This window comes from Dipodomys spectabilis, unplaced genomic scaffold, assembly GCF_019054845.1.
Source record: "Dipodomys spectabilis isolate Male_0828 unplaced genomic scaffold, ASM1905484v1 ptg000789l, whole genome shotgun sequence".
Taxonomy (NCBI): Eukaryota; Metazoa; Chordata; class Mammalia; order Rodentia; family Heteromyidae; genus Dipodomys; species Dipodomys spectabilis.
Genome location: NW_024871466.1, coordinates 144,395 through 157,123, shown reverse-complemented (window position 1 = coordinate 157,123; position 12,729 = coordinate 144,395). Strand labels below are relative to the sequence as shown.

The 12,729-nt window shown below is 54.0% G+C and overlaps 1 protein-coding gene across 1 annotated transcript in view; it reads left to right on the top strand.

The window, feature by feature from the left end:
- Positions 1–7,576: 7,576 nt before the first annotated feature.
- Vwf (von Willebrand factor) overlaps positions 7,577–12,729 on the top strand; it is a 117,006-nt gene continuing 111,853 nt past the window's right edge. Inside the window, 4 exon segments of the mRNA XM_042673279.1 lie at positions 7,577–7,652; positions 8,099–8,153; positions 10,934–11,098; positions 12,572–12,674. Coding sequence (XP_042529213.1) covers positions 8,099–8,153; positions 10,934–11,098; positions 12,572–12,674 — 323 coding nt within the window. The 5' untranslated portion in view covers positions 7,577–7,652.

Genomic DNA, 12,729 nt, shown 5'->3' with positions numbered 1-12,729 from the left:
CGGGAAAGTCTGTGAGACTCTTGTCTCCATTTAACCACCAAAAAGCTGGAAGTTGAGCTGTGGCTTAAAGGGTAGAGCACTCACCTTGAGCACTACAAAGACAGGAGCAGTGTGCAGGTCCTGAGTTTTAAGCCACACACACACTCACACACACACACTCACACACACACACACACATCTTCGAAATAACCAACAAAAAGCAGGGCTAGACGCATGGTTCAACAGGTAGCAGCACTAGCCAAGTAATGAGGGGAGGCCCTAAGCATTCTAAAAAAATACAATAAAGGTTAAACTAGCAACGGTTTTGTTATCTAGTTTGTAATTATTTACACATTATTTTTGTTACATGTGTTCTTTGTGTTATTTTCTACATACACGCGTGCATGTGTATGTATGCACACATGTATGTATGTATTCAGAGGCTGACTGTCATTACATAACCCAGACTCACCTCCAATTACAGATTCTCAGTGCTGGGATTAAAGGCGTGTGCCCCCATGCCCTGCTGGGTTATGTGTATCCTTAAAATACACCTAAGCAGAAACTTCATATGAGGGAAGATCCTAAGGAACAGCAACGATGGGAAAACTCGGGGAGAAGAACATCTGCTCCCTTTTCCCCTCCAACGAACCCCAGAAACTTCTTGCAAAGCCCTGTGCCTGGGGGTGGGGGGAACTGGGACTCACTCCCTGGGGAGAGACCAACCCTGCCCACACCTCCTGAGACAGTCTGTGTCTGTTTCAACCACAGGCTCTGTGGTATTTCGTTACCATAGCCACAGAAAACAAACAACAGAGCTCCCTGTGGCTGGTGGCTGCTTCCTCGATGAGTCTCAGGTTTCTGGGTGGGGTGGGGAGGAGAAGCTAGAAAGGCTAAGCCTGACCAGGTGCTGTGGCTCCCACCTGTAATCCCAGCTACTCGGGAGGCTGAGGTGGGAGGATCGTAGTTGGAGGTCAGTGGGTGCGGACGTCCGTGAGACTCTCGTCTCCAATGAACCACCAGAAAAACCAGAGGTGGAGCGGTGGCTCAAGTGGTAAGAGCGCCAGCCTGGAGTGTAAAAGCTCAGGGGCAGCGCCCAGGCCCTGGGTTCAAGTCTCAGACACACAAAAGAACAAAAGTCCAAAATGAAAGTCTGGCCTCAAATCGATTCTCCTAGTTTTGGCCTGTGACAGGTTCAGGAGCCTGGTCACTCTGAGATAATGCCTGCTGGGGGCACTGGAGACCCAGGTGTTCTAGCATTTTCTATGGGGAACGGGGGGGGGGGGGGCGGGGTGGAGTCTGCTTTGGGCAGAGAGGGCAGAGGCAGACACGCTGTCTGTGGCTTTCCGGGCATTGTGGTCCCTGCGGCCCGGTCATGAACACCGGGCAGGAAGGCAAAGCAGCTGCCATAACCCCCAGCGCTTCCTCCACGCAGAGGCCTGAGTGGGGACGAAGCCAGGAATTTCCCACCCACCCCACCCCACCCCGGCCTCTGCCCTGGGCCGCCTGGCACTGACCGCCTTGGGCAGTGAGTGGTCAGTCCCCCCAAAGAGCAGCCCTCCTTCCAGAAGGGCCACGGTGGCGTAACCAGAGCTGCTGTGCTGGGAATCGAACCCAGGGTCTTGCGTGGACTGGGTGCGCAGTCCACCACTGAGCTACGCCTCCACCCCTCACAAAGGCGCTCGACTGGCCTTGTGTAGTCCCGGCTGTCAGACGGGTCTTGTCATACACGTCTTCAGAAGAGACTGCCTTCCTGTTCGCTTGCTTGCTTCCTTCCTCCCCCTCTTCCTCCCTTTCTCCTTCCTTCCTTCCTTTCTTCTTTTCCTTCCTTCTTTTTCTTCTTCTCTTCCTTCCTTCCATCTTTTCTTCCTCCCTCCCTCCTTCCTCCTTCCCTCCTTCATACCCTCCCTCCCTTTCTTCCTCCCTTCTTCCTTTTCTCCTTCCTTCCTTCCTTCCATTCCCTTCCTTCTCTTCCTCCCTCCCTCCCTCCCTTCCTCCCTCCCTTCCTCCCTCCCTTCCTTCCTCCCTCCCTTCCTTCCTCCCTCTTTCCCTTCCATTCCCTTCCTTCCTTCCTCCTTTCCCCCCTCCCTCCCTTCTTCTCTCTTTCTTTTCCCTCCCTCCCTCCCTTTCTTCTTCCCTTCCATTCCCTTCCTTCCCTTCCTTCTCTTCCTCCCTTCCTTCTTCCCTCTTTCCCTTCCATTCCCTTCCTCCCTCCCTCCCTCCCTCCTTCCCTCTTTCCTTTCCCTTCCCTCCTGTCCTTCCTTCCTGCTTCTCTCCTTCCTTCCCCCTTCTCTCCCCCAACCTTCCCTTTTTCTTCCCGGATCCCAGGAAGGACATTTCCGTCCATGGCCATTTCCTCCTCCTCTCTTGGTTAGGGTGACTTGGACACTTGTGAGGAATTCTGGGAGTCTGGTTTTCCTCATGCTGCGCCCCTGGTGTGTGTGTGTGTGTGTGAGGCCTGCTGGAGGGCAGTGCACAGGTCCTCACGCCCCACCAGGCAGGACCTGCGCGGCCCACACACAGTTCAGCGGGGCTGGGGGCTCAGGTCCAGCCATGGGCCCTGGTGTGAGCACGGGGCGGGGGGGGGGGGGGGGGGAACGGGGCAGCGCAGGCCCTGGGAGGGATCCTGGCATGAGATGGTGGTGACTGTGTTCTGGTCCCAGGGCCCTCATCTCTCCTGTGTGCGTGTGTCCGAGCCGCGTTGCATACTCTTGCAGGATGAATCACTATTGGTGAGTCCACACAACTAAAGCTGGTTTCTGAGCTAGTGTTCATTAGGTGTGTCGTAGCCTTGAGGTTGGATCTGTGCATTTTTGACCCCTGAATTCTGTAATCCTATTATTATTATTGTTACTATTATATTTAGTTTTGGTCGCTCGTGGATTGTGAACTCAGGGCCTAAGTCTCTTTTTGTTCAAGGCTAGCGCTCTACCACCTTGAGCCACAGCTCCACTTGTAGCTGTTCACTGAAGACAAGAGTCTCAGGGACTTTCCTGCTTGGGCTGGCTGGCCTCAAACCGTGATCCTCAGATCTCAGCCTCCTGAGCAGCTGGGATGGCCGGCGGGAGCCCCGGGTGCCTGGCTAGCTTTTGGGCAATCTAAACACCATTGTTGAGCAACTCCCGGAGATTACACAGCGGAATGACAGAGGCGCAGCCCTGGAGACAACCGGTGTTTATCTCTTTCTCTACCCTCTGCACAACATGTATTTTACTGCCATTTGGGAGCTAAAATAAAGTCACAGTGCTCGGATTTGGCACGGAGTTGTTTTGACATCAAAACGTATCGGATGTGGTTCCATGTCGGTCTTCCAAGGCCTGGCTATTTATTTTTTATTTTTTATTTTTTGTGTCAGTCGTGGGGCTTGAACTCAGGGCCTGGGCGCTGAGTTCAATATATAGCTAATATATATTATCTATATAATATATATTCCTGCAACAAGGAATTAATTTCCTTCCTATCAAAAGCTACCTTTAAGCTGAGTACCAGTGGCTCCCGCCTGTCACCCCAGCCACTCAGGAGGCTGAGATCTGAGGATCACGGTTCAAAGCCAGCCCGAGCAGGAAAGTCCGTGAGACTGATCTCCCATGAACCATTAGAAAACCAGAAGTGGCGCTGTGGCTCAAGTGGTAGAGCACCAGCCTTGAGCGAGCTGAAGAGCTGAGGGACAGCGCCCAGGCCCTGAGTTCAAGCCCCAGGACCAACAAAAATTAAAGAAAGAGAGGAAGCAAAGAAATGGAAGTTCTTGGTGCCCAAGGCCTTTACCTCCCCCAGGTGGAGGGAGGATAAATCCCAGCAACCTTAGATTCTTGGCTGGGGCAGGGTGGGGTTATAGGAGACCCCTGAGGCGCTGGGCTATTACCTGTATGACTCCCTTCCCAACCAAGCTGAGCCCCCCCCCGCCATCCCTCCCTCCTTTCTGCAGCCGGTCTTGGCCTCCTTCATCTCCAGAAGTCAGGGACTAATGACAGCAGCAGCTCTACCCGGCTGTGGTCTCTCTGCCTGGCCCTGGTTTTCCTCCTTGTCTCTGCTGAGACTCTGACTCTGGTCAGGACTGGGATCTGTCCCAGGGCTGGCCTGGCCACCCATGGCTCCTCACGTCCTCCCCCATCACCAGACCACCCCTGAATTACCCTCCCTGGCTGCGTGGTATTAGGGAGAGGTAGCGGCTCTGTCACCAGCCCCCGGCTGGCGGTTCACAGCAAATCCAGTCATGGATCTGGAACTCAGGGCCTGGGCGCTGTCCCTCAGCTCTTCAGCTCAAAGCTGGCGCTCTACCTCTTGAGCCACACAGCGCCACTTCCAGTTTCCTGGTGGTTCCTGGGAGATCAGAGTCTCACAGACTTTCCTTGCCCAGGCTGGCTTTGAACCTCAATCCTCAGATCTCAGCCTCCTGAGTAGCTGGGATGGCAGGCGGGAGCCACCAGTGTTTGAATTGCATCTCCTGATTAAATAGGGGGTCTCTAGGAGCCCACGGGGAGAGGCGAACATCTCTGGGTACAGAGGGAGCACAGGATTTCCGGAGAAAGACAGGACATATATTTGTCTGGAGCTCAGATTGGGAGACGTGAATTATTAATTCCCATGCCAGCAAGCCCACGGGGCCTTTAGGGATCCATAACCTAATGAAAGGAAAATAAATTCCAAGTGTGCTTTTAAGCTTTTAGTCACCATTATGGTTTTTTTCTTTATCCATTTCAAAAACTTTGATATTGATATAAATATTCAAAGGAAAAGCACTCAGATTATAAGCACATCATTGAAAACATTTTCTCAAGACACACCCCCCAACTTCCGTCCAGTGTCAGGTGAAGGCTCTGAATTCCCCCTCCCCCCATGCTCTCTCTAGTCTCCAGCCCAAAGGGACACCTCTCTTCACCCCTACAGCACACGTTTGCACTCTTTACAAATGAAGTGGTAGGCAGGTGCCAGTAGCTCACGCCTGTAATCCCAGCTACTCCACAGAAAACACAATATTGCCTCTCTCTCTGCGAACTGTATTTCTTTTTGCAAATTCCTGAGGATAGGCAACACTTGAACAGAGCAAAGCCTAGGGGATATTTTTTACCCCTTCCCACCTGTGTGTGTGTGTGTGTGTGTGTGTGTGTATGTGTGTGTGTGAGTCTTGAAGATAACAGGCATGAGCCACTGGCACTCAGCAATTCCCCCTTTAAAAAATAATCCTTGCTAGCTGGTGGCTCACGCCTGTCATCCCAGCTAACTCAGGAGGCTGAGATGTGAGGATCATGGTTCAAAGCCAGCCTGGGCAGGAACATCCGTAAGACTCTTATATCCAGTAAACCACCAGGAAACTGGAAGTGGTGCTGTGGCTCAAGTGGTAGAGCACCAGCCTTGAGCTGAAGAGCTCAGGGACAACGCCCAGGCCCAGTGTTCAAGACCCACGACCAACAACACCAACAAATAATAATAATAATCCTTACTAGTCAGTCAGTGAGATTAGAGGTGGAGGTTAGAGCTGGTTGGAAAAGTTCTGCTCCCTGCTTGCTAGGTGGCATGGAACCAAAAGGTCTTTGGGCTGGAGTTTCCTTGGGGCAGATTAGATGGACGTACCACCAGGTGTGGATCTCACTCCATCCCTAAGTGAAGAGGGAGGGGGAGGGGAAGGGAGGGAGGAGGAGGAAAGGGAAGGGAGGACAGGTCTCAGCCTATGGTTTTCTGAGGCCCAGTCCCTGGCCCTTCAGTGGCCAATCTTAAAGGAAAAGTGAGCTCAACGACCAAGCTTGGTCTTGACCTTCCCAAGATGGCGGCCACTCCAACGCGACCTTCCCAAGATGGCGCGCCAACATTTTGGGGTGTGTGTGTGTGTGTGTGTGTGTGAACTCAGGGCCTTGTGCCCTCATTTGGTTCTCTTGCATTCAGCCGGTGCTTTACCACTTGAGCCACACCTCCAAGTCCAACGTTTTTGTGGGTTCAGTGGAGGTAAGAGTCTTTTGTCTCTAGTTTCTGCCTGGGTTGGCTTTGAACCTCCATCTTTCAAATCCCAGTTGGGATTACAGGCATGAGCTGTGGAACCAGGTTTTCTAAGGCACTCCATTCCCTAACTTGGAGTGGAGATTTAGCTGCCATCTCTCCCTCCCTCCTCAGACTTCAACTTTCTGGTTTTTTTCCCCCCTAGAGTCCTCAAATGTTGGGGGCTAGTGCTCTGGGGGTACAGCCCTTGATACCCCCTCTTCTCCACACCCTGGAGCAGGGCCAGCCTGAGACCAGGCTCCTCATTGCTCTCAGCTTCTGCCACTCACTTGTGGTTGAATTAATAAATATAGTTCTTGGCAGATTTCCATTCCTTCTATCACATTTCCATTTCCCCACTGTGATTTCCTGCCTTCTAGAACCATGTAATCAACTGCCCTGGGCACTTGAGCTCCATGCCAGAGCCTGCAGACAACACAGGGCCTGTAGGATTCCAGGGTCTCCCTCCCATACCCCCTCCTTCTCCCCCCAGTTCTGGGGCCTGAACTCAGGGCCTGGGCGCTGTCCCTCAGCTCCTCAGCTCAAGGCTGGCGCTCTGCTACTTGGGCCACAGCACCACTTCTGGTTTTCTGGCATGCTGGGTGCACAGGGTGAATGGCAAGGGTGAGTGGTACCAGGTGAGAAGCAGTCATGAGAGCTTGGTGGTACTCCTGGGGGAGGGATGGGAGGGGAGAGAGGGAGAGAGAGAGAGAGAGACAGACAGACAGACAGACAGACAGACAGACAGACTTAGGGAGGCCTATTAGAATCAAGCAATAGCTAGGCACCAGTGGCTCACACCTGTCATCCCAGCTCCTCAGGAGGCTGAGATCTGAGGATCGTGGTTCAAAGCCAGCCCGGGCAGGAAAGTCTGTGAGACTCTCATCTCCCATGAACCACCAGAAAATAGGAAGTGGCGCTGTGGCTCACGTGGTAGAGCGCCAGCCTTGAGCCAACATGCTCAGGGACAGCGCCCAGGCCTTGAGTGCAAGCTCCAGGACCAGTGTGTGTGTACACACGTGCACACACACGCACACACACACACACACACACATCCCCCTCCCCCTGTAGAGAAGGGCCTGGACTGCCGATCGGCAATCTTCATCCTTAACCAGAACCTAGCCGGGCTCCACTCGTTAGTCTATGAGCCCTGGCAGGAGCCGGAAGTGAAGCATGCGTTCTTCGTGGGCTGCCAGGTTGGCTGGTGTGAAGGTATTTCCCCAGTTCCCCTGACTGTACCCCGGATGGGGAAAGCAGTTATCCTTGCTCAGGGCTGCCTGTGTAGGCTAGAGGGGGGATCCAGGGCCCCAGGAGTCTGGGGGTGTGGGGATGTTAGCATTGGGGAGCAGGCTCAGGAAGGCAGCCGTCCAAAGGTCTCCCTCCAAACTGCTCCCGGCTTCAGCAAACCCGATGGTGTTTCTAATATCATTTCCTGCCATTGTTTCCCTGCGGGTAATTAAGACCAGGCCGGTGCCCTGTGGGGCAGCTCGTGGCTTTGGTGGCGGGGGGGGCAGGAATCCGTTAGGCTTATCTCCCCTGCTGTGGGAACCCCACAGTCCCCCTTGAGCTGCTTAAGAGCAGGACAGTCTGGAGCTATAGCAGATCTCAACAGCACCGGGCAAATGGCCTAAGGGTGGTCTCCCCACTGATGAGTGGCCGAGTTTCCGTGGGACCTTGGAGATACCCCCAGTCTACAGGACAGGGTATGTGCTCTTTGGAAGAAAGGTTGGCATAGCAGGGGAGAAGATTGTTGGTGGGGGGGGGGGCGATTCCTATTTTGGGGGAGCGTAGGCTGGGGTTCTCTGTTCTTGCATGAGAAGGGTTTTGTTTGGGTGGGTGAAAGTCAGGTCGGGGCCTCCTGACTCTGGAGGCGATGTGTGTATTTATTTGTTTCTGGTGCTGGTCCCCAAACTTAAATTCAAAGCCTGGGCGCTGTCTCTGAGCTTTTGTGGTCAAGGCCGGTGCTCAACCACTTGAGCCATACCTCTGCTTCTGGCTTTTTTTTTGCCGATTCTTTGGAGATCAGAGTCTCATGGACTTCCCTGCCCAGGCTGGCTTTGAACCGTGATCCTCAGATCTGAGCCTCCTGAGTAGCTGGGATGGCAGGCGTGAGCCACGATGCCCGGCTTAGCTTCAGTGTTTTTTGCAGATGGTCCCGTCCAGGCTCACCGGGGCGCTGCTGGTGCTGGCCTTCACCATGTCGGGTGGGTACCCCCATGTTCTCATCCCTTCCCCCCCCTCCAGAACCGCCCAGCAGGGGTGTGTGTGTGTGTGTGTGTGTGTGTGTACGTGCGCGCCCAGCCCTATGCTCAGCTTGTGACTTTCAGAGTCACTTGGCTGCCTTCTGGGACATTCCTGCAGCTCTCCCAAGCCTTTGACTCAGTTTCCCCAGAACCCAGGTGTGCCCTGCAACTTGCCCGCTCTTACTGAGTAAGAAGTGACCCATGGCGGCGCGCAGCTGGCTTCCTGGATGGGAAGGAAGGAATCCAAGGCGTGGATTATTCATCTGTGAAGGAGGGAGGAGACTGGGGGGTTCCCACGAGCCCTCCCAGAAGGAGAGGCTGAGGGTCACAGGGGGTCCGTGACAGCCTGGAAGTCCCCCAGGGTTCCGCTCAGCCTCTGCCGAGATGCTGAGATGTGCGCATGCGGGACGGCCCTCAGGCCTTGGGCCTGTTGCAGTTACATCCTCAGCCCCCCTCCCCCCCACACTGAGGACAAATGCATGTGTGTCAGACGCCCAGACTCTGTTCCACCAGGTGAGCTGTGCCGGAAGGCCCAGGGCACTGAAGAGATTTGATCTGAGGTTCTCCTCCCATGTGTACTTGCTTTATCCATCTACCCACCCAGCCACCTCTCCGCCCACCCATCCATCTATCCATCCACCCACGCATGCATCCATCTATTTGTACATCTGTCATTCATCCACCCACCCACCCACCCATCCGCCTATCCACCCATCACCCATCCATCCATTCGTCCATTCACCCACTCATCCACCCATCCATCAATTCACTCACCCATTCATCCATCTACTCATCCATCCATCCATCCATCCATTCATCTACCCATTCATCCATCCACCCACTCATCCATCCACCCATCCATCCATTCCTCCGTCCACCCACTCATCCACCCATCCATCAATTCAGTCATCCATTCATCCATCTACTCATCCATCCATCCATCCATCCATTCATCTACCCATTCATCCATCCACCCACTCATCCATCCACCCATCCATCCATTCCTCCGTCCACCCACTCATCCACCCATCCATCAATTCACTCACCCATTCATCCATCTACTCATCCATCCATCCATTTATCCACCCATCCATCCATCCATTCATCCATCATCCATCCACCCACCCATCCATCCACCTATCTGCCTACCCACCCACCCAAAGATCCATCTGTCCACCACCCACCCACCCACCTATCCATCCATCCGTCCATCTACCTTTCCACCCACCCACCCACCCACCCACCCACCCATCCATCCACCCATCCACCCATCCATCCATCCACCCATCCATCCACCCATCCATCTATCCATCCACCCATCCATCTATCCATCCACCTATCCACTGATCCACCCATCTACCCATCCACCCATCCATCCTTCCAGCTAATGAAAAGATGAACTCTTCTGGTTATTTTTTCATGTTTTTCTGCATATTTCATGTCTTCTGTGATGGCCATTATATATATATATGTATAGACATATATATATACATATACACACACATATATGTATATATATACATATATACATAATTTTTTTGTAGGTTATGGGGCTTGAACTCAGGGCCTGGGTACTGTCTCTGAGCCCTTGTGCTCAAGGCTAGTGCTCTACCATGTTGAGCCACAGCACCACTTCCAGTTTTTATGTAGTTAATTGGAGATAAGAGTCTCATGGACTTTCCTGCTCTAGCTGGCTTCGAACCATGATCCTCAGATCTCAGCCTCCTGAGTGACTAGGATTACAGGCATGAACCACCAGCACCCGGCCATTATTGTATTTCCAGTCAGTAAGCAGAGTCATTAGATTGAACAGACTTCCTGAAAAATCTCTGCCTCCAGAGCTGGGCGCTGGTGGCTCATGCCTGTAACCCTAACTACAGAAATGTCTGTGAGGAACAATGCCCAGGCCTTAAGTTCAAGCTTCAAGACTGGCACACAAAGCCGGGCGCTGGTGGCTCACGCCTGTAATCCTAGCTACTCAGGAGGCTGAGATCTGAGGATCGCGGTTCAAAGCCAGCCCGGGCAGGAGAGTCCGTGAGACTCCTATCTCCAATAAACCACCAGAAAACCGGAAGTGGCGCTGTGGCTCAAGTGGTAGAGCGCTCGCCTTGAGCTGAAGAGCTGAGGGACAGCGCCCAGGCCCAGAGTTCAAGCCCCACGACCGACAAAAAAAAAAAAAAAAGACTGGCACACACACACACACACACACACACACACACACACACACACACACACACACACACACACACACACACCTTCTACCCCATTACTCCCATAACTCCTGGGTCCTATTTCAGGGATGACATTAGATCTTTTTTTTTTCCTTTTGGTGCCAGTCCTGGCACCAAAGAAGTACCAAAACAAACTCCCTAAAACCAAACACCAACACATGAACTCAGGGCCTGGGCGCTCTCCCTGAGCTCTTTCCCTCAAGGCTGGCGCTCTACCACTTGAGCCACAGCGCCACTTGCGGTTTTCTGGTGGTTTATGGGAGATCAGAGTCTCACAGACTTTCCTGCCCAGGCTGGCTTTGAACCTCGATCCTCAGATCTCAGCCTCTGGAGTAGCAGGGACGACAGGTGGGAGCCACCAGGCCCCCGGCTGGCATCAGAGTTCTCTCCCTCCTTTGGAGTCAGAGCTCCATCCTGCAGCCCAGATTCCTCCAGCTGCGGCCTCATTTCGGAGGCCGGAGAGGGGAGGGCTCGTGGCCAGGCTGGGCTGACCCCCGGCCTCGTCCTCAGGGGCCGTGTGCAGGGAGGAGACTCCAGACCGGCCGTCCACAGCCCGCTGCAGCCTCTTCGGAGACAGCCTGATCAACACTTTTGATGGAGCCATGTTCAGCTTCGCAGGGCGGTGCAGTTACCTCCTGGCCGGCGATTGCCAGCAGCGCGCCTTCTCCATCTTGGGTGAGTCCCCTCCGCTGCCATCTCTGCTGGGCCTCTCTTCCTTTATCCTCAGAGGAGGCCGCAGATGTGAGGCCGGCAGGGCCTCCATCTAGCCCCACCACCCCCACAGCGTGAAGGGCAGACTACGTGTCTCCCATCATGCCTGAGTTCTGAGATGGCTGCTGGAGACCCAGAGGAGCATGGTCCCTCGGTGGCCTCTGGCTTCTAGAAGCTTCTCCGGATGCCACTCTGGGGGTTGAATGGTTGCTTTGGGGAGAGGCAACGCACCAGCTCCTGAATCAGAGCACCGGGAAGGATGTGATCGAGAAGGAGCTTTGGGACATGGAGAGACTCCCCGTCCCCACTGCCCCCCCCCTCCCCCCGGGCAATTCTGGCTTCCCGAGAGACGGGATTGGGGTTCTAGGCCAACCTGGACGAGAGGTCACGAGCCCATGCTAAGAGAACAGAAGAAAGCCGGGCGTGGTGGGGATGCCTGCCGTCCCGGCCTCGTGACTAGACTATGATCTAGACGGACTTACACAAAAAGTGTGAGGGGGGGGAGAAGGAGAGAGGGAGAGGGAGAGAGAGAGAGAGGGAGAGAGAGAGAGGGAGAGGAGGAGAGGGAGAGAGGGAAAAAGGGAAAGGGAAAGGGAGACAGACAGACTGAAAGATAGAGATAGAGACAGAGAGACAAAGAGACAGAGAGAGAAAGAGACAGAGATAGAGAGCCAGAGATAGAGAGACAGAGACAGAGACAGAGGAGAGAGACAGACAGACTCAGCGTTCACCTCGCTTGGGTTCCCCGGGGGGGTACCCCCCACCCTCCTTTGCCAACCCCCAGAGGTTGGCATGGATTTCCTGGCTTCGGGGCGGAGCCCAGGGGGAGCCGAGCCGAGCACCGCCATTGCTCTCCTGCGATGATTTGCTCTCGGTTCAGCCATGCTTTCCTGGGAACTCAGGCCTTCTGGGTGGAACTGGCCTAGAGACCAAACACTTTTTGGGGGTGAATTGGGGTTGGGGACGCATTCCTACCGCTCGGCACGACAAGAGAAGATAACGTGTAGATGAAGGTTGACACTGAATGCACACACACGTGTGTGTGTGTGTGTGTGTGTGTGTGTGTGTGTGTGTGCACGTGTCAAGGTCCTGGGGTCAGGGAGAGGAACCTTGGGCTCCATTGTTCTCCCAAGAGCATCCTGTTTCCTCCATTTATTTATTTATTGTTTTGGTCGCTCCTGGGGCTTGAACTCTGGGCCTGGGTGCTGTCCCTCAGCTCAAGGCTGGCGCTCTACCCCTTGAGCCACAGCGCCACTTCCGGTTTTCTGGTGGTTCATTGGAGATCAGAGTCTCACGGACTTTCCTGCCCAGGCTGGCTTTGAACTACGATCCTCTAGATCTCAGCCTCCTGAGTCGCTGGGATTACGGTCCTATGAATAAAGACATTAACTTTTTGGGGGGGACGTACTGACTCTTTTTTTTTTTTCTCTCTTTCAGGGGACTTCGAAAATGGCCGGCGAGTGGGTCTGTCTGTGTATCTCGGGGAGTATTTTGACCTTCATTTGTTTGCCAATGGAACCATGAAGGAAGGAGATCAAAAGTACGTCCAAAGCTGGGAGGGGGGGGGGGGGTGCGCGCCACACCTAGGACTTGAC